Source organism: Lipotes vexillifer, unplaced genomic scaffold, assembly GCF_000442215.2.
Source record: "Lipotes vexillifer unplaced genomic scaffold, Lipotes_vexillifer_v1.1 scaffold896, whole genome shotgun sequence".
In the NCBI taxonomy this organism is placed as follows: Eukaryota; Metazoa; Chordata; class Mammalia; order Artiodactyla; family Lipotidae; genus Lipotes; species Lipotes vexillifer.
This window is the reverse complement of record NW_006778096.1, coordinates 1,325,970-1,350,765: the sequence shown is the minus strand read 5'-3', so window position 1 is coordinate 1,350,765 and position 24,796 is coordinate 1,325,970. Positions and strand designations below refer to the sequence as shown.

The 24,796-nt window shown below is 39.6% G+C and overlaps 1 protein-coding gene across 1 annotated transcript in view; it reads right to left on the bottom strand.

The window, feature by feature from the left end:
• Positions 1-20,684: 20,684 nt before the first annotated feature.
• Positions 20,685-24,796, bottom strand: part of CDH6 (cadherin 6) — a 128,963-nt gene continuing 124,851 nt past the window's right edge. Inside the window, exon 12 of the mRNA XM_007451410.1 lies at positions 20,685-21,217. Coding sequence (XP_007451472.1) covers positions 20,727-21,217 — 491 coding nt within the window. The 3' untranslated portion in view covers positions 20,685-20,726. The remainder of the gene's footprint in view (positions 21,218-24,796) is intronic.

Below are 24,796 nucleotides of genomic sequence, written 5' to 3'. Positions count from 1 at the left end.
CCGGTCCGGGGCACGAACCCGTGTCCCCTGCATCGGCAGGCGGGCTCTCAACCACTGCGCCACCAGGGAAGCCCGTAGGCAGGATTTTAAGTTGGCACCCATGACCATTGTCCCCTTGTATCACTCCCATGATGTTATGTTATGTGGCACAAGCGAGAGTATCTGAGTGTGCCTGATCTAATCACACGAACCCTTTAAGAGCAGAGTTTTCTCTGGCTGGTGGCAGAAGAGGAAGTCACAGAGATTCAAAGAACGAGGATTCAACACAGCGTTGCTAGCTTTGAAGATGGAAGGGACCATACGCCAAGGAATGTGGCTGACCTTTAGAAGCTGACAATAGCCCCTGGCTGACAGTCGTAAATAACTGGGGACTTCAGTCCTACAGCTGAAAGGAACTGGATTCTGCCAACAACCGGAATGAACTTGGAAGCAGATTCTTCCCCAGAGCTTCCATATAAGAGCCCAGCCCAGCTGACACCTGATTACAAGCCTTGTGAGACCCTGAGCAAAGAGTGTAGGCATGCCATGCCAGATTTCTGACCTACAGAACTTTGAGCTAATAATTGGATGTTTTAAGTCACTAAGTCTGTAACAATTTTTCCACAGCAATGGAAAACTAATATATAAACATCACTCACTTGCTTCATATGTTTCAGAGAGAAATCGGATGATAAATTCTGGATGGGAAGAAGTAAGGGAATATTGCAGTGCTTTTGCAAAGAGAGGCTAAACCAAAATATAATGTTAACTCTTTTCTTCCACACCTACCCATTGACTAGACCAGAAAGAGCTGGTAGTCATCCTAGCCTCCACTTCCCCCTCTTCCTCACTCTCAGTTAGTCAACAAGTTCTGTCACTTGTCCTTCCCAAATATCTCCTCTAATTTTTATTCTCACCGAGTGGTCTTATTTCAAAAACTTCATTACTTTTTTAATTTTTATTTTTCTACTGAGATATAATACACATATAACATTATATTAGTTTAAGTGTGCAACATAGTGATTTGCTATTTATGTATTTTGCGAAATGATCATCACAATAAGTCTAGGTAACATCCATCACCACACATAGTCACACATTTCTTTTTCCTACAATGAGAACTTTTAAGATCTACCCTTAGCCTTCATTACTTCTTGATTATAATTGTATAATAACCCCATAGTTCAGAGCTTTACTCAGTTCTCTACACTGCTCTTGTGTTGAAGTTTCCGAATCCCTAATTTGATGATGTCACTCTTGTACTTCGCCTCCTTTGAGGACATCATGTAGCCTCTTCAGGAGAAAATCCAAACTCCTTGGCATAGGATTTCCAGCTTGAATTCCTCCCACACTGGCTTTAGTTCTACTAAATTACTTGCCTTTGCTACAGGGAAGCACATATTTGCACTACTCTGTGCTTGGAAGATTACTGCCAATTCTGTCTGGAAGATTGCTGTTCATCCTTAAAACTCATCATCCCTTTCCAGGAAGTGTCTTATCAGTTAGATACAGACACTTCTCTCACAGGGTCCTCTTCATTAGATAGTTGGGTACCTTCATAGGGGGCTCTCTTCCCTTCATCACTGACAGATCCTGACAACCATTCTCCCCAAATGTAGAGAGACCTTGGATTTAGACCAGGGTCATGCAGACGTGCATCGCACCAGACAAGGTCTAGTTCAGGTCCAGAAGTGTAATTCGATCTTCATCCTTGTCTTAGGGTATGACCATCTTTTGGAGCAGAGATGAGGCATTTTGCATAGGAAACTCAAAGGTGTCTGGGAAAGATGGTCTAATCACTCCTCTGTCTCTTCGCACTGAAAGAGACATTTGAGTTCGTGGAGACCTTAGGGCTTACAGGCTTGACCTGATAAATGTCTAATGATAGGGAAGGACAGCAAGGCTTTTCACATAATGCTAATTTGAGTCCAGAGAGAGATGTGAAAGGCTGGACTTCAGGTGCTGCTGACCTGGCCTTGAATGGGTTCACATGGGACCTGTTTTTGCCCTAGGAAGTGGTTACATGAGAACAGAAGGGGCTGATAACTCAGGCTCAGCAAGGCATGGCCTGCTGTGATGGATGGAATGGACCATCTTCCCTTGAAGGACATTCTCACAAGCACCATGGAGCTGGGCACTTAGCATGAGACAGGACAGCTGCAGCAGCCATTCCTTGCATTTTTACTTCAGGAATGGTTCTTCATCCTAAAGCAATTATTTTCCACTGCCGCCCAAATATCTGCCATCTACAGGCTGTGAGGTGACAGACACCAGAATTTGTTCCACCTGCCCCTGAAGTGCTGAGGGAGGGAATGGAAAGAGATCTGATGTGAAGGCCTTGGCTGGTTTCCTTCGCACTGAGGGAACAACCTCATGGAGTTATTATTGCTTTGGTAGCTAGTGGCATAGGGTCTTTTTTCCACGTATGGTGCTTTAGCCCCAATCACACTGGGGTGGGATTGTCCGTCCTCAGGTAGTCAAGGCTGGTCACATGCCTCCACAGGTGTCTACCACAATATTCATTGGTTTACCCGTTTGTTTCTCAACCAGCTTATAAATATTTGAAAGTCCATCTTTTTTTCTATTTCTGGTGAAAATAGAAATAGGCACTTCCAATAGGCAATTCAATAATGTCAAACCAATTTTAGTATTGGTTTAGCATTATTATTAAATGCAGGGTTTTATATCCTGCATTTTTGTTCATATGAATTATTATCATACTTGGTTTTTACTGATATAACATGAATTCTCAAAGGATGATGAACTCTGAGAATTAAGTATGCTCCTTAATTACGAGTTATTTTGGTACTTGGGAAAAATACTTGATGCAGATTCATTGGTAACATAATTTTGCCTCATCAGATGGAATACTGTGAAAGTTGTAATAAAAACACTGCTCTATCAACACATTTAAGGTATACTGTTTTCCTCCAAATTTGAAAATTATCTAAAATATACAAATCTTCCTCCATAGAAAATAGACACAAGAAAATAATAAGAAATACATATCAAATGATTATACACATTTAGCTACATCAAATACTATTTTACACCAATAAAAATGCTTAAATATTTAATTTTTATAATAATTATCCACTAATTTCATGACAGGAATTAATAATTTATACAATGAAGGACACTAGTAATTTGGACTATTTTAAACTTAAATTTTTACTACAAGTAAAATAATACTTCTTGTAAAGCTTTTTTCTTTCCTCACTCTTTGCAAGATAATGCAAAGTAAAAGACTTTGAAACACTTAGAAGCATGATTCAATGTATCCAATTCTGCAAATGGAAATGTAGCCTATTAATTTCTCCTTTGGAATTTATTAACTCAAACCACAAAACAGACTAGTTAGAAGAGCACCCATTATGGGTAAAATAGCTACAGAATCAAGTAATTTCTTCTTCTAACTGCTGAGAGTATATACTCTCCGTATATACCATTCCCAGCATGAAAATATTTAACAGCTCTTCTAGGATAAATAAGAATCCTACTCTCTTTTTATCTCTGACATGACTTTGCAAAGAACTTTGCACAGAGCAGGTGCGTGACAAATGCTTTTAGAAACAACTGAAAAAAATGGATGCAGAAACAAAGAGAAGTTAGTACAAGAGTGTGCTGAAAGCAAAACCCACACTGAATGTCTTCGATGTTTGGGATGTTGAGAGTAAACTTAGAACAAAAGAATTTTTACATGTAAAAGGTTATCCATTTCATGAACTCTCATTTGGAAAATTATTATTTTTATCTGAAGCAGTGATTTTAAAAGTTTTTTCCTGGCTCAAACTTTCTGGTGCTGTGCCTCAACAATCTCTCTTTGTCACACCCTCACCCCTATTATAGACCAATAGACATAAGTAGCCAGATTCAGAAAACAATGTTTTCTTTTTACAAAGAGCCAAAAATTCAGAAAGCAATCTTAATCCCAAATCTTCAGAAAAATCTAACTTTTGGAAAAAAAATATTTTCAAAGCTGCTCGATGAGACTTTTCCCATCAGTTTTGACTGTGCAGCAGTTTTTCATGGTCCACACTAATATCCTGAACATACTGCTTGCTCAGCATCATTCTCCTCTCCATTATCAGGTATTCAGAAGAGATGAACGTTGCCTTTCAGTGTGTGTATAACACTTGTCCCCCAGGTATTCAGCCTCTTGTCTCCTTATTAAGAAGCCCAGCTGCAATATTCAGCCCTACAACAAAACAAAACAACACACACACACACACACACACACACACACACACACACGTCTTTTCCTGAGTCACCATCCGATGTTGTACCGTCGAGATTTCAAGGTCAGTGTGTGATAGCTCCACTGAGAATCTTGACTATGTGGGATCATTGCAAACATGAAAAAGATGCTTTATGCACTTGCTATCTGAAACTGAAAGCATGTAAATTAACGTACAAAAGCTTAGGAGAATATTACATTTGTCACACTTGATTACTTACAGACACAACCTGACATTCCCGAAGAACAGATATTAAAGAGTAACTGTTCTTCAAAGATATAAAAACTCACTCATTCAGGTAGTCAGTAAATATTCATTGGGAGCCTGTTGTGTACATAACATGGCAGGTACACTGATGGATAACAGAGATGTATAACATATGATATTGACCGTGTATATATCATTTCCTAGAGGGCTTTGCTGGCAAAGCAGAAATGAGGAGGACTGATTGCTGTAAATGGTGTTGAAAGTTATTCTTTATGTACAGTAGTAACATGACCAGGTATACCTTTAACAACCTTGTCCCCCCCAAAGATCCATTATATATTACCAGTAACCAGGGAGAATTTAAAATGACTCCTCTGTGGAGGAAGTGGTCCTAGACCAAATTTGGTTAAGAACAGACACTAGGAACCAATGCTTTAAAAAATTTCCAAGTGAAATGAGATAAGCCTGACTTGATTAGAGGTCATCTGTTCTCTGAGATAATCATACAGATTTAAAACAAAAAGTGTCAGTGCAATGCAACATTGGAATCCCATGATTAGAAGGATTTTTTTTTTTTTTTTAATGTATAGGAAGCTGCTCATTCTCTAAGGATCTAATGAACAGCCTTTGAAAGTAAGGGAGCGAGAATAATCAAATAGGTTGTTTAAGAGAGTCATTTAAAGGCTTCTTCTATGAAGAAACATGAGCTTCCAAACTGTGAACTAGATTGTCAAGAGACTGAATTTTTTTTTTTTTTTTTTTGCGGTACGCGGGCATCTTATATTCAGGGTCACCCCCTATGTTCATGTGAATGTTAGTAGAGCCAGGCATGAACTTTTTTTTTTTTTTTGCGTTACGCGGGCCTCTCACCGCTGTGGCCTCTCCCGTTGCGGAGCACAGGCTCCGGACGCGCAGGCTCCGCGGCCGTGGCTCACGGGCCCAGCCGCTCCGCGGCATGTGGGATCTTCCCGGACCGGGGCACGAACCCGTGTCCCCTGCATCGGCAGGCGGACTCTCAACCACTGTGCCACCAGGGAAGCCTGAGACTGAAATTTTAACACTGTTAAATATGTCATTGAATTGTTCTACAAAATACAGTATTACTATTTCCCTAAATTTTCTATGCATCTTACAAAGTTTGACGGAAAGGTGAATGGCTTTATATCACATTACATCCTTTTTGGCTTTGGGGAAGAGGGAGATGATTCAAACTTTAATCACATCAGGCTACAGATTAGAGCTGCTGTAAATTCATGGTCTTGAATGCTAACTTGGATCTTAGTGCTACCTGGAAAGCTTCTCTTTTCAGTCATCTCTCTCTCCTACTGTCTACACAGGTAGCTATGCCTGCTTCTCCACAGAAACGACAGAACCTCCTGACCCCAAATCTATTATCTTATGAGTGCCTCCCTTCCTTGCCATTACACTCTCTCACCACTTCTTAACTTCCACAGAGAGTTAGCAGAGTTCACAGACTTCACCTCCTTACCCGTTACACCCTGGCTAATGTCCCATCTCTACTGAAATTGCTGTAGCCAAGGTCATCTACTACCTTCTCTTCTTTATGTCTAATGGAAACTTATCAGTCCTTATCTTAGTTGACCCCTGGGTGACATTTGGTACTGTTGACCCTTCCATCCTCATTATAACTCTTACCCTAAATTGGAAAAAAAAAACAACCCTGCTTTCCTCCTAGTTCTTGAGAAAATCTTTCTCAGTCTACTTAGCAGGTTCTTTTATTTTTGTTTATTCTTTAAATACTGGTGTTCAAATAGGTTGTGCCTTGTCCCTCTCCTCGTCACACGGTATAGACTCTCTCTGCACAGTCTCTTCCATTCCTATGCCTGAAATTGTTATCTATACGTTGCTGGCTCTCAAAGCTACATCTGCATCCCGAATTGCTCACCTTAAACTTCAGATCCGTATATTCAGCTGCTGCCTGACTTCTCTTGAATGTCACACAAATACCTCACACGTAGCATGTTCGAATTGAATGGATTATCTTTCTTTCAAATTGTTTCGTTTTCCTGAGCCCTCTCTATGATAGCACCACAAGCCACATAAATGCTCAGTCCAGAAACATGTAGGCATGGTCCACAACCCAGTCAATGGGCAAAACCGTTCTAAATCTCTCATGAATCCAAGCACATAAAAATAAAATCACTGTTACCACCGTGCTGGTACTGGCTATTTTCACCTCCTGTCTGAATGACCACGTTAGCCTCCTATAGTGTTCCCTTGTGTGTAAATCCATCTTGTTCCAAGCCTTTCTCCACACTAGAGCCAGAGGTATCTTTCAAAAGAAAATCTTATCATGTCACTCCTGTTCTTCAGATGTTACAATGGCTCCCATTTTAAGGTCCCAGCTCTTGAAAATGTCATATTGCTCTTCACCACCTCGTCTCCACGCTCCTTCTCTTTTAGATCTCACCATCCTTTCCCGTCCCCATGCCTACTACACTGTAATCACACCAAACTTCTAAAGTTATCTGAATATACCATGGTTTTTGCCAATTCTAGGTTTTCTCGTAGGCTGTTCATTTTGTTTGGATGTTCTTTCGCTCATCTCATGCCTATTTTTCACTGCTCAGCATAATCATGCATTCCTCTCAGAAGCTCTGATTTGTATCTACATTCCCCCCCCCCCATACTTCTATCATAGCACATTATTATGATTGCTGATTTAATTTTTTGGTGTTTTTTCTGCTAGACTATAAACCCCGAGTGTCTGTCATATTCAAAGCTGTAGTCTCAAACATCTATCACCATAAATATTTACTCATATTCACTGACTGATGGATTTAGAAGGTGAAAGGAGGATAAATTAGTAGCAACGTACTCAGCAGAATGGAGAAACTGAAGCCTAATTTCTAGCGTGGAGTGGGAATGTAATGAGCAGCAAGCTAATTTATAATGCAACACTCAGGCAAGGTCAAGGCGTAGTGGTGCCAGGTACCTCTGATTGCCAGGGGGTGGGGTGTGGCTGGAAGCAGATTGACTGTAAATCTGTATCAGGAGCAGTTAGTCTCCAGATCCTCTTTCCTACCCTGCACATCCAGCTGATTTTTTTCACTGCTCTCTCCCCATCTCAGCAGAAGGTAGGAGGTTTACTCTCTAGAAACACTGAATCAGTGAAATCCTGTGCTCAGGAACAACAGGTATGGCTGAGGGCAGGGGGGAAGAGCTGTACCTTGAAGGTGAATTACATGAAAAATCTCTATACTGAACACTGGGATTCCTCCAGTTCCTTCCCCGTGTAAAGGTTTCTAAATACTGGCAACCAGGATTGGATCCCTGGGGAGGAGATTGGAAGAATCCTCTCACTGGAAATTGACCCAAGACAAGACATTCATGAATGCTGACATTTGAGTGCCCCAGTGAAACCATCGGTTCTACTCAGTCACACCATGGGGAGGCCCGCCAGCTGACAGTTAGACCTTCTAATTAGCTTTTCAGTACCTCGCTATTAACTAGGAACAGACAGCTAAGGGTTGCTAGACATTTGAGGAAGACTTCTAATGTGGAAGACAAAGACCAAAGCAAACAAAAAAAATTCAGAAAAAATAGAGATAAGCAAACAGGAGTAGAAGAAAATGTTTGAAAAAATTCATTCCTGATATCAGAGAGATGGAGAGTTTCTAGACGGATATGCAAGCAGAAGAGAATTGACAGATTACCTTATGTGACTGAGAGAAATTTAAGAATCACGTCAGGATGTTTGTGGCTGAATTATGACAGGTATATAAAAAAACAAGCAAAGTTTAAAATGAGGCAGTTACTAATTTCAGGGAAAAATAAAATTGAGCAAGAAAAGACGTGAAATCACAGTATAGCGTAAGGCTCAACTGTGAGTCATCATATTTACACAGGCTAATAATGTAAATAAACTCTTAATCACCAGTTGTGCTATAACTATATGGGAAGGATGGGGGGAGAAGTGAACGTGTGCGCGCGCGCGCGCGTGTGTGTGTGTGTGTGCGTGCGTGTGTTTGGGGGGTTGTTGCAGGAAATCTAAACCCTTTCTCTCCATAGTGGGAAGTCAGTAGACAGTGTTCAGAACTGTAAACCCCAGAGATAGTAGTATTAAGCCGAACCATCTGAAACCGTTGATGTTAACCACTTTTCACCTACAAAAATTGCAATTTCTTATGATTCAACCTAACATAAGCATTTTTTAGAAATATGGAAGTAAACTATCTGGAAGAGTTGAAGGGGATTACCTCTGGGTAAAGGGAGCGAGGGTAGAGTGGGAAGTTTTGGCTTATAAGCTTTATAGAGCAATTTGGCATTTTAGACGATATACATATATTAATTTAATAAAAATTAAAATTAATAAAAGGATGAATAAGTGGCTTACTTCCAAAGTACCTAAGTGAAAAGACCCATTTTCCTAGGAGGAATGATTAACGGTGGTAATTGATCAGATTGTGCTCACCTTTCCTCCTTTAAGAAGTTTTACCTTTTAAAAAATGACTATTAGAAGAGCTTTCTCTGAAAAGACAAAAATAGTCTGTTCTAATAGCTCATTTAGAACTTTAATTGGAAATTTGGTTGTGTCTTCTTCCAATTAAGCTAACTGAAGTGGAACTCTGATGGGGCCCTGGGAGAGGAGGAGTTCCCCAGCTGAGGCTCATAGAATAACAGCTGACTTTAAAAAGAGAAACAGAAGCAAATGCTTAGGAAGACTGGAGAATTGACTCTATAGGGATTTCAATTATTTACTTATTGACTGACATATGCAGGGAACATAGCCAGAAAAGTTCTGAAAAAAAAGATGGGAGAGTGAAGAGCTTCACCTGAGGATTTAAACGAACTTGTATGAACTACTCCTGTTATTTTCATTGGAAACTTGCAAACTTTTCTAGGGAGGGCACCTGTTTTAATTCCTTTATCATTTGCTAGACAAGTACATGCATTGTATTCAGTAAGTGAAGGAAAGCTGGAAGGCACGTGCAACGATTACAACTTCTATCCCTCCTCCTCCCTTCAAGAACCTTCTTTGCTAGTCAAATCCATCTACCCAGAGTTCCTTGAGCATGCCTTGCCTTTGTTACCGCAACAGAATTGCTTCTATCTTAAACTCTGGTGTGCATAAAAATCACTGGGGAACTTGCTATAAATGTAGATTTCCGATCCTGTCTTCCCTTTCTCCATGACATCTTTTAATATATTAGGCACAGTACACACAGTACTTATTTATGCTCTCAAATGAGCTGCAGCCCAAAAAAAGCCCAATTTTTTTTAAAAAAAAGGCTTTAAAATACAGAAGGAAAATTGCAAATATAAAATCAATACAAGTCTAATGGTGTGTGTATATATATATATATATATATATATATGAATATATAACAACATTGTGTAAACTAGTGAACTGCAGCTTGATTCACATCTTCAAGGTAAAGTGTGGGTATAATTTAATATGTTGAATATAGTGAAGGTGGAGCCTCCAAACTTTGGAATGCCTACAGCCTCTGGAGTACATAAAATAGCCCTGGCTATTTGTGGAATGGGACCAGGGAGCTTGCATTTTAGAGAAGCATTCCAGTGACACTGCCGTAGGTTCTAGCACTCCTCCTGAGGCCCAGTTCAGGTCTTAATGCCGAAATCAATCTGCCCCTCAACCTTTTCTCATTTGAGAGCCATCATTTGAATCTTGGTGTCATTTTGCCAAATTCTTTTAAGGTAGATATAGTTCTTTGGATCCAAAGGGAACCAAACAGTCTGGATTGCACATTTATTATTTTCAATACAAATTATTTGTTAAATATATATTCACTTGTGATTTAATTTTTGTAACTTTGCAAGATTCTTTTGTATAAATGTTTTCACAAATCAGAAAATACTTTGTCATGATCTTCTTGATTATGATAAGCAAAAAATATATTTTATACAAAAAGTAGGTAGTAAAGTTTTCATCACATAAGAGATGTTCAGAAATCTTTGAAGGTTGGCTCAATTTTAATATATTATTTATTATATTTTAACACTATCATGAATACTTTTTATAATGCCTGAGATAGTAAAGAATAAGAAAACACTGTTATAAATTAGCATTCAGTTTGAAGCAGTGACATTCTAAGGCAACTTTGAGTTCTTTCTGAATCTCTGCCAAAGCCATAAGTCAGGAAAGAAACAGGTGTCTTTCTTAAGCTTTTGATCCTGACCTTCTGAGAATGAGAAATGACAACATAAAAAGCATTTCTGATCAATAAACTTCAGCTTCCCCATTTTGCAATAGGTGGGAGGACAGGCAGGGAGGGTTAAGAGGATTATCATATTTTTTCTGGAATCCATCTACTCCTCCTAGCAGGTTGGCTTTAAGCTTTGACTATGCTTTTTCCTGACCCCCCACTCTTGACGTTACTTTGGCCCCTTAGAATTTAGCTATAATATCGGTGAAAGGGTGTGGAAAGAAACCCTAAATGACTAAAGTTGAGCTTCTGTTGCTCACAGGAATCAAGGTTCAAAACAGAAATGAAGTTCAATTGTAGAAAAATATGGAAAGTACATTACTTTTAGTTTGTAAACAAAGATCCGTAGCTACTGCTCTGGCACATGGATACCACCTAACTGGGCAGTTGGGTTTCCCAAGGATATAACAGACACTGGACTGTTGGTGTGGGTGTTTGGATTCAATGGATGCTCCTGGCTAGAGCAAGTCTCCTTTGTTCCTCCAAACTCATGAAATCTGAATTGCGACAGGAAGTCCTAATTCTTTTCCTTCTCTCCCATCTCTTGAAGGGCATGGTTACCCTAAAGAGGGCTTACCATGATTTGATGGTGTGAAATATCAATACTGTCAAGATGATTATTATATAAACAACTAGAGTTTTTGCGGTCTGGGGTGGAATTTTATGTTTCTTGGGAATATTTTTCCTTGGGAACGCTGTTTCAGTGGTATTTTATAATAGGAATCAGTTGGATGATTGGTGTTAATAGGCAGAATTTTGCTTATCAGTCTCTTTTTTCCTTCATGGAGCATTTGGACTGATGTTATGGAGAGGAATGTCTTTTTTTTTTTTTTTTTTTTTTTTTTTGCGGTACGCGGGCCTCTCACTGTTGTGGCCTCTCCCGTTGCGGAGCACAGGCTCCGGACGCGCAGGCTCAGCGGCCATGGCTTACGGGCCCAGCTGCTACGCGGCATGTGGGATCTTCCCGGACCGGGGCACGAACCCGCGTCCCCTGCATCGGCAGGCGGACTCTCAACCACTGCGCCACCAGGGAAGCCTGAGAGGAATGTCTTTAAGGTTGCAGCCATCAGTGGAGTCCAACCTCATCTGAATTTATATAAAGGAAGAAAGAATCCTTTTTTTCTGCCAGTAAATTTTTATCTCAGATGGATGGGATTGGACTATGTGTACAAAGGGGAAAATGGGGGATTCAGTGGCAGGATTGCAGAGCCTGAGTTAAAAGAATTAAGTATAATCCTAATTCCTGTGATGGGACCTAGGGACAAATAGCCCCACTTTGTTTGTGAAATGGGAGTGATACAGCCTAGTGTACAGGGCATTTGTGAGAGTTATATTAAGTCATATATAGGATAGTTATTTCTAAAGTGCTGCATAAAAGTGAGGCATTATTATCAGGCAGCTAAGCAAAGTTAAAAGCTTTAATAAAACCTATCCTTTACTGACTATAAGGGCACATTTTCTTATCAATGTGCAAACAAGACATATTCACCATTAAAAGTTAAGTTTTTGAGACTAAATGGCTCAGGAAGCAATAAAGATGATCTAATATGTCAAGGGAGACATTTAAAAAAAGGAATAAGTATATTATAGACAAGTACGAGACAATCTACTCCTTCTAAAGAATCATATCTATTCATAGCATATTTAGAAAAGTATTGAATTCAGGAATATAAGACCCAGAAAAGTGATCTAAAGAGTCAGGGTGTCATTCTGTACAAAATGTTTAGTCAGGTAAACTAAGATTAATAATAGGAAATTAAATCAGGGCAGTCTTGAGGGAAGGGAATGCACAGAGCAGGGTGTGTGTCTGTCTTTTTACCCCTGTATCCCTATCACCTTGATCAGTGCCCGGCCCATAGTAAATTCTCAAATGGTTTTGCAGAATGAATTTAAAGGTTCATGAGTATCACTATGGAGAGATGCAACAAGGCTGAAATTCATATCTGAATTGTTAAAAGAGATACAGGCTTGTTGGTTCAGATTTATGAAATAAAGATGTGAGCTAATTATAATGGCAGGCTGAGCCTTTTAGCTTCCTTAATTGTTCCAAATTTTTGATAACCTCAAGACCAGAATGCTCTCCCCAAACGTCAGTGGCGAGTAGTCAACAAAATTTAGAATGAAAAAAAAAAAAACAAGTCTTTTACAAGAGGACTTAAACTCTAAGGTTTGGGATGGCAAATAGGTCAACATTGTTCTATTGTTGACGGCTGCTGGAGCATACCTGTTAGAGATGCTAAGGCTAGAAATCCATGAGTCAGTTCATCAGCAATGCCCACCATGGGTGTTAGAGTCCAGGGATGGTAGACAAACATCTCTTACAAGGGTTTTCAACTTGGAGGTTGAATTTATAAATGACTTTTTTTTGGCTGCCCCTCATGGCTTGCAGGATATTTGTTCCCCGACCAGGGATTGAACCCAGGCCACAGCAGTGAAAGCGCCGAGTCCTAACCACTGGACCGCCAAGGAATTCCCTATAAATGACTTTCTACCTGCTCTTCTGATAACACACTCAAGATTATTATGGGATATGGCTTATTATGGTGACTGAAATAGGGGCGGGGATTGGGAAAGATATTGCAAGATTGACAGAGACTGAACTTATATGTGGCAGATACATATACGTGTGCTGAACAGATTCACATGTTGCTCGTCTTTCTACATCTCCCAGCCTCTGTCCAGTGCCTTTGGGGCCATATGATTGAGTTCTGGCCAATGAGATATGAGCAGAAGTTGCATAAGCCACGTGTAGGCCCTGACTTTAGGAAGAGCTCATATGATCGTCCAGCTCACTCTGCTCCCCTGGCATGTTAGCCCTTGGAGGCAGCGAGCTAAGGATGGCATAGCTACAAGAGGGAGAAAGGCCCACAACAGCCCTGATGTTCACTAGGGTGAGACACAAATTTTATAGAGATTTTGGATTTTGTCTACTGCAGCAGCTAGCGTGAATTACTAATAAATATCATTATGGGAAGTGGTTTGTTAAGGCGATGGGAAAGGGCTTAGCCCATCTGAATGTTTGCAGGAATCTGCTTCCTGAACTGGGTCCCTGAGAAAGCACATTGCACTTCCTGCTTATGTTACTATTAGGTCAGGAAAGTTTCCTAGATCCTGAAGACTATGCTTGCCTTGGGGTGGCCCAGAGCTGGGGATGGGGTAGCGGGGTAGGAAGGGCTTGGCTCTAGTGCACTGTGTATACTAGTGTACAATGTACATATCCTTCAAAAAGTATATTTCTGGTAGCATCATTCATTTCCATCGTTTTCTGTTTCCCACCAAGTTAACTTTAAGCCAAATGGCAAAAAATGAAAACACAAAGCAACAAGAAAAAGCAGCTGCTATGGCATTGGTGATCCTCTGTGTTCTGATGACATGTGACTTTTCCAAACCTAGTCCCCTTCACGGAACCTCAGCTGAGATCAATGGCATTGCTTAAACATCCCTCTCTTTTCTCTCCTTTTCCTGATATTCTTTTCAATTCTTACCTCCCTTTGTCTCAATCCCACTAATTCCTAAACCTCCCATACCCTCCTCTACCTGGGCAGAAAGAGTTTCTCCATCCTATGAAGTCCTATGAACATTTTCATATATACCTCTCTGAAAACATCCCATGTCACCTTCTGGTAGGTACTCTAGTTATGAGTTTATGGCAGCCCTTCCTCATGGACAGGCATCTGGAGAGAAGGAAAAAATATATCTGGCTTATTGTTGAATATTCCACAGCACACAGTGGAGTGCCTACTGTATACTGAACAAATGAATGAATAAATAAAAATCTCCGTAGCAAAGCAATGAATTCAATTCTCCCAGGTAAAAAAATTGGGAAACTGCCTCTGTAGAAGTAGGAGGCAGCTTAAAAAAGAGCAAGTGGGTAAAATATTATAGCTCTGAATATGCTGAAAACATTTTATTTACTCGTAGTATCAGAATGCTGGAAGGATTTTATTCTTATTCCCCTTTGGACTAACCCTTTTTCTTTTTTCTTTTTTTTTCTTTTTTTTTTTGCGGTACGCGGGCCTCTCTCTGCTGTGGCCTCTCCCGTTGCGGAGCACAGGCTCCGGACGCGCAGGCTCAGCGGCCGTGGCTCACGGGCCCAGCCGCTCTGCGGCATGTGAGATCTTCCTGGACCGGGGCACGAACCCGCGTCCCCTGCATCGGCAGGCGGACTCTCAACCACTGCGCCACCAGGGAAGCCCCCCTTTTTCTTTTTTAAATCAGAGATCCATAGATAATTGCTTTTATGGGAGGGAAATAAAGGATGGAGATTTGGGATGGGCAAAAATATAGAACTGTCCTTTTTTATCTAAAGCAATTACCATGAGGATAAACAGCTTTCTTAATACAGCGCTTCCATAAATAACAGTAGAATTCTTGATGTCCCAGTGGTAAGAAGTCTGCAAGGCTGTGCCAATGATATATATTGCTGGCTGGGAGAAACTGTTGTTTACAAGCTAATTATTGTATAACAAGTTGGCTTTAGCTAGCTCTCTGAGAGGTTAAAACAGCAGATTTGGAAAGATAAAGTGTGTATCAGTATGTACATTTTCAAGATCTCTGATTACAAACAACAGTTTGAGAGAACTGAAAAAAAAAAACAAGTTAGAAAAAAACCAGTTTATTAAGTAATATCATATAAATAACTTGTTACAAAAATTGATTTGCAAAAGGCATATTTACTCTTTGTGAGAAATCACTTTTTAAATTGCATTCTTTTCAAATTTTTACGTCTAAGAAAACAGAGGAAAATAAAAGAAGCCATTTCAAGGAGCGTGTATTTGCCATTTGACTACAACAAAAGGCCCGGCCACACTGAGCTAAAAGGTAATTGTCTCAACCCCATTCTTCTAATACAGAAAACTTTCTCATGTAAACTGTGAAGTTATGAAAATCTCCCTAGCTAGAAATGTGGATGAAAGCTGAGCAGTGATTGTTTCCATCAGGTGTTCTTGTTGCCAAAGACACGAGCTATACCGAGCAAAACCATATGAACTGAGCACTCCAGTCAGTAAATCTTCGAGGGTGGTATCAGCTTCAATTTATACTTGGAGTATTTTTAATTAAAAACAATCAATACCAAAAAGCTTTTATTTGGGGGGTTTAAAATCACAAATCACCGTAGAATGCCAAGTTGCCTTAGCTTGGTACTACTGAAGATGCCCATAGCAATTATTTTAAGTCCTATTCTTATGCAGTTTACTTTCAAAGCAATGAAAATAACCACAAACAAAATAGTACAGTGGTTTTGAATCGCTCCTGTGTTTCTCCCGAGCAGATCAGTTTTATGTTTGCTACACAGCATTCCTCCTGAATGCCTAGTAATTCTATACATATGATTCCTTAATAAACACTAAACTAATAGATCATAGAAAACTAAAAGCTTATAGCAGGTGCCTCTAGACATATTTACATAAATAGCACAGTCTTGCAAGAAAGACCAAGATCTCATTATAGTGGAATGCTTTTTCCACAACGCTGGGTCCATGCCTCATTTGTCGGATTAACCCCATTTGAGGAGAAATTTGAGTTTGTGGTCCATGCGTTTTTTAAAAAAGGGAATTAAGCAACTTGTAAAAGCTCTTTTGAAATTAATCTAATAACCCAGTGGCTCTTCGGCTAAGTGCCTGGTCCTGTCTGAAATACAGTGGGTAATAGGCTTTGTTTCCATTTCACCTCCTTTCAGCACTTTCATCTGCTGGCTCTGTCGGGCAAACGTGCCCCCCAAATTAAAAAATGAAAATGCATCATAAATAAGGTATTACCAAATGGGGAGTAGATTAAAGATTGTCTCAGCAATGCTTAAATTAAATTGACAATGCAGAGACCATAAACTTCTGGCTTTAAAAATGAACTATTTCTTTATTAACTTTTAACAAGCGTGTGAGTCGATGTATTGCTCTGCACAGAAAATATGGTCGGGGTCCGATATTTTTTAGTAGAGAATTATCTCTTTAGAAAATTATTCCATAAAGATGCCAAAGGGAGATTAAAAATGCTGCAGCCGTAAGAATCACTGAACTTTTAAGGAGATGATACTGTAATTTTGTATTCTCTAGAAAAGAAAGCTGCTGTCAGACCTCAGGAAATAGTTCATTTTCCTGAAGACGCACACACGAAGTCTTAATCTTTCCACTCTTATAATCTGATAAAGGAGGCTGGGTTGTAGTGGTAATAGTAGACTGCTTGGATTTTTAATCTCCTGTCACAATTCAAAAAAGATTTCCTCTAGACAAAAAAAAAAAAAAGAATAAAATTACACTAAAATGATCCTTTTCAGAGGATACCTTTCAAAAAGATGACTTTTTAGTGTTCTTCCAAAGTAATTACCCCACTTCAACACTAGTGACTATGAAAAAATAATTTATTTGGTGGTTCGTTCGGTCCCTGGGGAAAATGAATTTAGCTGTACCTGCTGTAAATATTTAGTTTGTGCCCAGGAATCAAGTTTCTTCTTTCCTTTCAACTGCATACTTTTTTAATGGTCCTCAAGTATATAGAATTGAGGAATGCCCAATTCGTAGTTTATACATGATTATCTCCAGTGAAATACCCATTTCAAGACAAAGCATTTGGCATAAGGTATTGCTCAGCAAGTCAGAACACCTCAAATGTATGTATTACTTAAATGTTTAAATTTAAAAATTACCTAAAAATGAAACGAATGAAAACATTCTGAAGCTAATTTGGATCCGTAAAATTTGGATGCTTCTAAGATAGAGATTCAACTTATAAGAACTTTTTGTATAACTTTTTGGGAGCTGAAAATGAACACTAAACCAAAATTTTTATACTGAGTTAGAATATAATACCAGCTGTTATTCCATCTGAAAATGGAGTTGATTTGTATCCAAACCTCCCTATATGCACCTGAACTGTAAAGCTAAGAAAGCTCTTACAAAAACATATATTTTCTGGGCCCACGTCCCCTCTCTTATGGCTCTATGAAACCATTTTTGATTCTCCCTCATTTGATTTAGTTTTTTATTTGGGAATGAATGTTTTCCAGGCCTTTCAGAAGAAAGTGCCATGAAGTGAAGGGGCTTTAAACTTATGCACAATAGCTTAATGTTTTCAAAATTTCAGCTTATTCTAGGGAACATCTCAGTGATGAAGAAACTTTCCCCTTTGAATAGAGGGCAAAAAAAAAAAAAAAAAAAAAAAGTGAGAAGGGCCTCAAAGTCCTCGAAACAACCCACAAAGGCAATCTCCCTATATTTAATGAATTTTAGTTTCTCAGTGATTAAAGCAAATATTAAAACAACTTTACCTCTTCTCAATTTCCTTCTTTCTCATCACAAACATCTAATATCAGGACAGAGACAATGTGAAAACTGAGCTGAAAACTAATGTTTTCTCCAGTCATTCATGTCAACCCAGGTTCTTGACCGGATGTCTTGGTGGAAGGAAGTGAGACCAGCACAGAATGATGGAACTATGGCTCTTATTGTTTCCGCGACATCAGCAGCTTTAGTTTTAGGAAAATATTACTCAGTCTTGACATTTATAGGACGCTAGTGCAAAACATTCAGCTCCAATCTATCTAATTTCTTAGAGATTCACTTCATCATCAGCTTTTGTGGTAAGAGATTTAACAGTTATGTACTTAGTCCTATCAATCTGCTCTTGGTATAACTGTCCCATCTTCAGGGTGGAATAAGATAACTTCCAGTCACACCTCAGAAATTCCACTACAGAACTTCTTACTTTCACTTAGGAAGAGAGCGTAAACCTTACCCCTTAAACATGGAAGTTGCTGGCGTCAACCCACACACGTTCCAATTAATGCCAACATTTCAGAAGGAAGACTTCTGATGATACTCTTCTTTTCACAGGACTATCTTTCTTGATATACTTTATTACATGACATGAAAGGATAGAGAGCTCTTAAATTTTACAGTAATTTGTGTGATCAAGGTGGTGTTCTATTGCTATAAATAACTAGTTCTTATTAATTAACTTTACTAAGCTATCTCTTTTTCAACACTTACCTGTGACTATGATATATATCGATTCATTACAGTGAAGCCCTCCTGTAGGATTTTGTCTGCGTTCCTGTGTGTGTGTGTGTCTGTGTGTGTGAAGAACTAGAAAAGAAAACCTTGTAAGCAGGAAACAGCCCAACCATGAAATACTAGTTAGTATACAGGGAAGTCCACCCATTCAGGAAACACAAGGAATAATATGGTTGTAAAAGATTTTCACTCTCATTGGGTAACCCAAAAGACTATATTTCTCTTATTTTAAAGGTGCTGTCTTTACTTCCCGGGTAATAAACCTATTTAGAACTTAACTACTAAACAACAGTGTGTTTCCAAATAGAAAGTATGTGCTGATAGGACATTATCCCCAAATGGAAATGGCACTAAGATTATCTGTAGAAAATTAACATTAATTGAAAATAAATCCCTAAGACTAATAATTGAAGTCAGCATATTCTTAAGTACATATTATATACATACAGAGCCTGTTTTTTTCAAAGTTTTCAAAACAAGGATGTTTCATTACAGTACTTTGGAAATTTCTGATGACTGCACAATATAAGAGTCTAATGACAAAAATCATTAGAACAGCATATGAAATAAATTATCTGAACCTGCCAAAAGGATTAGTTCAGTTCAGTTGGGTCCTCTGGATGATAACTATGATGCTAATTGCATAATTAGAGGAATAATGGATTTGATGGCTTGTACATTACTTTTCTGTTGCAGTTTGAGACCATTACTTTATCATTAGTTCAAAGACAAGGATGGCAGGATTGCCGTGGAAACAAAGTTAAAAACAATGAAAAAATTTTAATGCTTTTGAAAGTCAGCTATCATTTTAATTACAATCTTAAACACTCTTGTTGAAGGGAATCCAAGTTTTCCCTTTTTAAGTGTCTTCCAAACATGTAATATGTAGGTTTTCACCATGATTTCAATGTTCATCTATATATGTATTTTATCATGTTATATAAATATATGGATATTTCCGAACGTGAAGGACAGGGTGTCAAGTTCAAGTGTGACTGGCTCTTACCTCCCCATTAGACTCCGAGAGAGGGATCTGAGTTTTATTTAATCTACCTTCACTAATGCAACTTAATTGTATAAGAAGTATCTGAAGAATATGAATTATTACTTTACACTCTGCTACCTTCAAGTATATTAGAATAATACTGACAGTTACAGACAAGGAGTTAAACTTTGTCTCAGAAAAGTTCCTTCAAGAACTTTTTAAACAATTTAGACTTATTTGTAATTAGCCTACTGATGGCTGAAATAATTTCAAGTGATCCATGATACATTTGGTGGCCCAAACTTTAAAATATGCTAAATATTTCCTTTGTTAACATTTATTAGCTATTTTTCTTTTCCCTTTATATGGTGCAAGGGCAAACTTTTGTATGTCTAAATATATAACAAATTATGAGTCAGTGGCAAGGAATGAGGTCTTATTAAGATTTCTTTTTGTTCACCTTTGAATGTTACCATTTAATTGGCATCATTTCCTAAAGAAGAAGGTGAATCTCAAAACGTTGGTGGATCTGATGTTTTGAATAGTCATTGGTGCCAGAAAAAGATCATGAAGGATAAACAGGACCGGCAAATATCGTTTCAAATTCTTTGTAACAGAAATACGCACCCATATATAGTTCATCATCTCCTTGTGAGCTGATATACCAGGAACAGTGGTTCCTCCTTCATTTCTTTAACTAAAACGATATTTTTATAAAGTATCATCCCTTATCCCCTTAGCATGTGAAATGTACAGAGCAGTCAGCTGACCTTGAGTCAGTGCAATGTACTAAGAGACCAGGCCAGTGAAATCGAGCATGTTCCAAACCTGCCCTAAGAGAACAGGGGAAACGATTACTCCCCACCCTCTCTTCCAGCACGGTGCCTGTTGGGCTGACATGGTTAACTGGATGCGCTAAAAAATAAACATTTGCCTCTCAGAAGCTCATAAAAGTGTACTAGAGAAAAAGTCTCTACCATTGGATCCGCACGGACTGCAGCCATTGACTTTTGGAACAGGTAGAACAGAGAACCCTTCACGGAGCGGTGGATAAATAGAAAGAAAGAGCCACTAAACATGTTTCAGTGTCGTACTGGAAAATGAAAAAGGCAACGTATTAGGAGTCCTTGTCACTGTCCACCCCTCCGTACATATCTGCGAGCTTTTTGAACCGAGGCCCCCAGTCACTAAGGTATTCGTAGTCCTGGTCTCCATCCGTGGTCACCGACTCCAGCGAGCTCAGGGAATCGGCCACCGAACCGGTACCCTCGTAGGCGAAGGTGGCCAAGGAGTCGTAGGGCGGGGCAGTGGGGTCCGTGTCATTTTCCTTTAACCTTTGGTTAATGAAATCTCGGACGTCGGTGTTATCACAAGCTGCTGGAGTCCGTCGGGGTAGAAAAAGGGCTTCGGGCACAATGTCCCTGCGTAATTTGCTGTCCTCTATGGCTTCGGGATTCCTCAGGGTGCCGATATCAAAGGCCTGGGTGTCCTCCTCTCCCCCACCTTCGTCGTTGTAACTGACAATGTTGTCTCTGATGTCCTCTTTGGAAATGATCAAAGGTTCTTTTTTTCGCTGTCGCCTGAGAGCTGCAAACAGCACCACTGTCACTGGAAGCAGAAACAAAACAGCGAGGGAAGGGAAAGTTAATTTGCCGACCAATTAACGTCAGGAAGAAACACTGCTCCAAAGTGAAGTTTTCAAAGTTTTCGAGGAAACTACTCGAGACTCAACTTTTGCTTCCTTAAGGTTGCACGTGCCTCCACGCATGATCAAACCACGACCCTCCCCCACCCCCAAATCGCGTAACTATTTGAAAGAAAGTTAGGATTTAAGTAGAGAATAGAACACCTTCATGCTTTGTCAGTAGTTCCTTCTTGCTTTGAAATGGCAGACTAGTTTCAAGGTAAGGGGAAAAAAAATAATAATAAAAAAGAGCTCAAACACAGTGAGAGTACCGCAATAAGAGTGAAAATTACGCTGAACACCTGAAATGCTCTGAAACTGTTTATAAGTACAAGGCTGGCACCTTCGGGGATGTGTTGAAGGGTTTGCATAACGCCACTTCGAAAATAATTTTTGCACTGATGCCTTCTTTTTCTTTCCCGAGAAAAGTATAAAGTTAGTTTAAAACCCAAAGTAGAGACGTGGATGTTTGGATACCTTTCTTACATATAAGGACAGGTGATACCTGCAGAGACCCAGATACAATTCAGAAAGCCATTTTGGACTTCAAGATCAGCCAGTTTGAAGGGGGCAGGTAATAGTGCACATGCCAGATTATCTGTGTTTAGGCTAAACAAAATAAGCACATTTAAGTGGGAACTTAAAAAATCTCTCAGAGTTTCATGTTCTGTAAGTCTGTTGACCGGAATGTTTGTTCTTTTGATTTTCCCTAATTCTGATTAGAGGCAAAGCAAGAGCTGTGTTTAAATAGCTCCTGACGTTCCTTCATAGCTGGTTGGGTAGAAAACAGCTGGCTACCTGTAAAGAGACACATCCACGAATGAACACATGGATGGGAAAGTGAAAACATACTGACAGCTTGGAGAGAAAACAGCTATCCAGGGCAGAAAATGCATTGTTAACCTGGGGTTGTCCATGGGAGATTAGTACCAGTAACATCTCTTTACTCTCTCATCCATAACATGGTCCAGTTTTTATGAGCCATGCAAATTGAATGATCACAATAAGAATTACAGAATAATGGCTTTTGGTGGATGTGTATATCTATCTCTATATTAATGGATATAGGCACACCCAGGTGTCTATATATTTAACATTCCAGATGTTAATAGTATTAATAATTGGTGATCTAGCAAGATAGTTCTATGTGCCAAGCACTGTGCTAAGTGCTTTACATACCGAATCGAATTTAATTGTCATAATAGTCTTACAAAGTAGGTACCATCATTATAACTCCATTTTACATAAGAGGAAATTGAGGTTTAGAGATGTCACGTGTACAAACAATTGAAATCTAGGTCAGTCAGACTAAAAAGCCTGTACTCTTAATTACCCTGCTTTGAAGCATGTTTGGATTGTAGACTATTTCTAAAGGATATGCAATTTTGCTGTTTTCAAGCATGCAGTTGTGTAACGGTACACGTTCTCTTTTGCTGCCAGAGAGTATCCTGATGCCTCATTTATCCCTTTCATTCACGGTATGTATTTATTTGTTCATTCAATAAATAATTATTTAGTGCCAACTCTGTGCCAGGTGTAGTTCTAAGCATTATCAATGAAAAAAAAAAAAAGATCAAGAGCCTGTCTGAAAAAGGGAGGCAGGAGTGGTGGTGGTGGGGTGGCGGATAGAGACAGAAAGAAACAATGTATGTAATAAATAAGGAAATTATTATAAGGTGATAAGTGCAATGGAAATAAGAAAAAGTAGGGCAGAGTAAGGAGGATGGGAAGGACTTCCGTGTACGTCTGAGGGGCTGTATATATTTTCTGGGGGGAGGCTGCATCATTGAGGAAGTAACATCTGAGCAACGAGAATAGGAGTTATCCAAGGAACTATCTGGAGAAGAGGACAGAGCTAGGAGGAAGGCCACGGGGTGCGGGTGTGCCTGCAGTGTGTGAGGTGCCAGGGAGACGAGTGCAGCAGGAAGGGCCATGTCAAGTGGGGCTGTGGGTGCTTTGTACGCCTTTACTTTACCCGGGGGTCCAGGTGGGTGGAAAATTGCATGGCTTTGGGTGGAGGGATGCTCTTAATCTACCTTTTATGCTGGTTTCCAGTGTGACGCAGATTTGCAAAACAGAGGGTTGTAAGTAAGGACAGCCTTTGGGATAGAGAATAGAATCAAGCTAACTGTCGCTCAAAGAAATAAATTCTGATGGACACAGGTTCATTCCAACGTTTAAGGCAAGATAGCAGGCATTTATCACTTCCTGATTTTTCCCCAGCTTAAGCTGCCTATATCTTGTCTTTTACTCCTGTGCACACCTGAAAGTGCAATTGTCTAGAAGACAGAGGGCGCATTCAGTAATTTAAAGGCATTTGTGCACTGCCTAATTCTCCTACTGTTACAACTGCCTATATCTTTTCTTATTGGCCCAATGCACATCTGAAGAGAATTTCTTGAGGGTGTAACTGTCTAAAAGGAAGATCTTTTTCAAAGCTAACTTTTATAAACCGAAAATGTGAGTTCTAAGCTCATGGAACAAAAACACTCTGAGAAAGTAAAATGCTGCCTTCTCTGTAACTGAGCCCTTCCCTTTTCTCTACCCCCTTGAGGCCAGAGGACAGCAGTGAGATATTTGGGGCCAGGGTGCTTGGACAAATTTGTGTTCAAATCCCATCATGAAACTGGAAGGTAGCAAGGCATCTGAGATCAGCAGATCTAGGTTCACCTAAATGATCTGACCTTTCTAAGTCAGTTTCCTCCTCTGTGAAAGAGAAGCAATAACACAGTGCCCAGTGTGAAAGTTATTATGCCAACTCTAAAGCAGCCACATGATCCACTTTCTTGACGGCAGATTTCCTCCTATATCAATGTGGCTTTCCTTCTCTTACCAACTCTCAGGTTTGCTGCCACTTTCTTCAATGGTCTCATTTTTAGTTTGAGCTCTCTTTCAGCCTGAAAGTTACACTGAATTCTATAAGTTCATGGAGAAAATAGAGTACAGTGTGAAAGCACCAGGGGTCAGCAGGGTAAAGACCTGCGTTTGGAACTTAGCTCTACCACCTGTTAGCTGTGTAACTTGGCTTCACACCCTGGGGCCTCAGTTTTCATATGTAAGATGCAGATAAATATAGACTAGATGGTTCTGAGGATTAAGCGAGAAAGACATTTGTAAAGTATCTTGCCCAGTGTCTAGCCCATGCCGTGAGCCTAGTAAAGATTTGATCCCATTTTTCTCCTTTTTAATTAGGTACAGAATTCCAAAGAGACTAGACAAGATGTGGGAAACACTGAGGCAAATTAGAAGTAATGAGGAGACAGTGAAGTCAGTGGAGGGAAAAGATGAAAAGAGAGACATAGGGAGCTGGTTAGAAGGAAACTAAGGGGGAGGACAAAGTGGGTAGATGATGAGGGAAGGGAAGCATGACCTCTATGAGATGAAGGCTGGCTCTTCCTCCATAGGCCACGAATCCATGGAATTCTACCTGAGTATGGCATGCCAGTCTAGCCCTTCTAAAAATAACCTTTTTTTTTTTTTTTTTTTTTTTGGTCGCCCGCCTC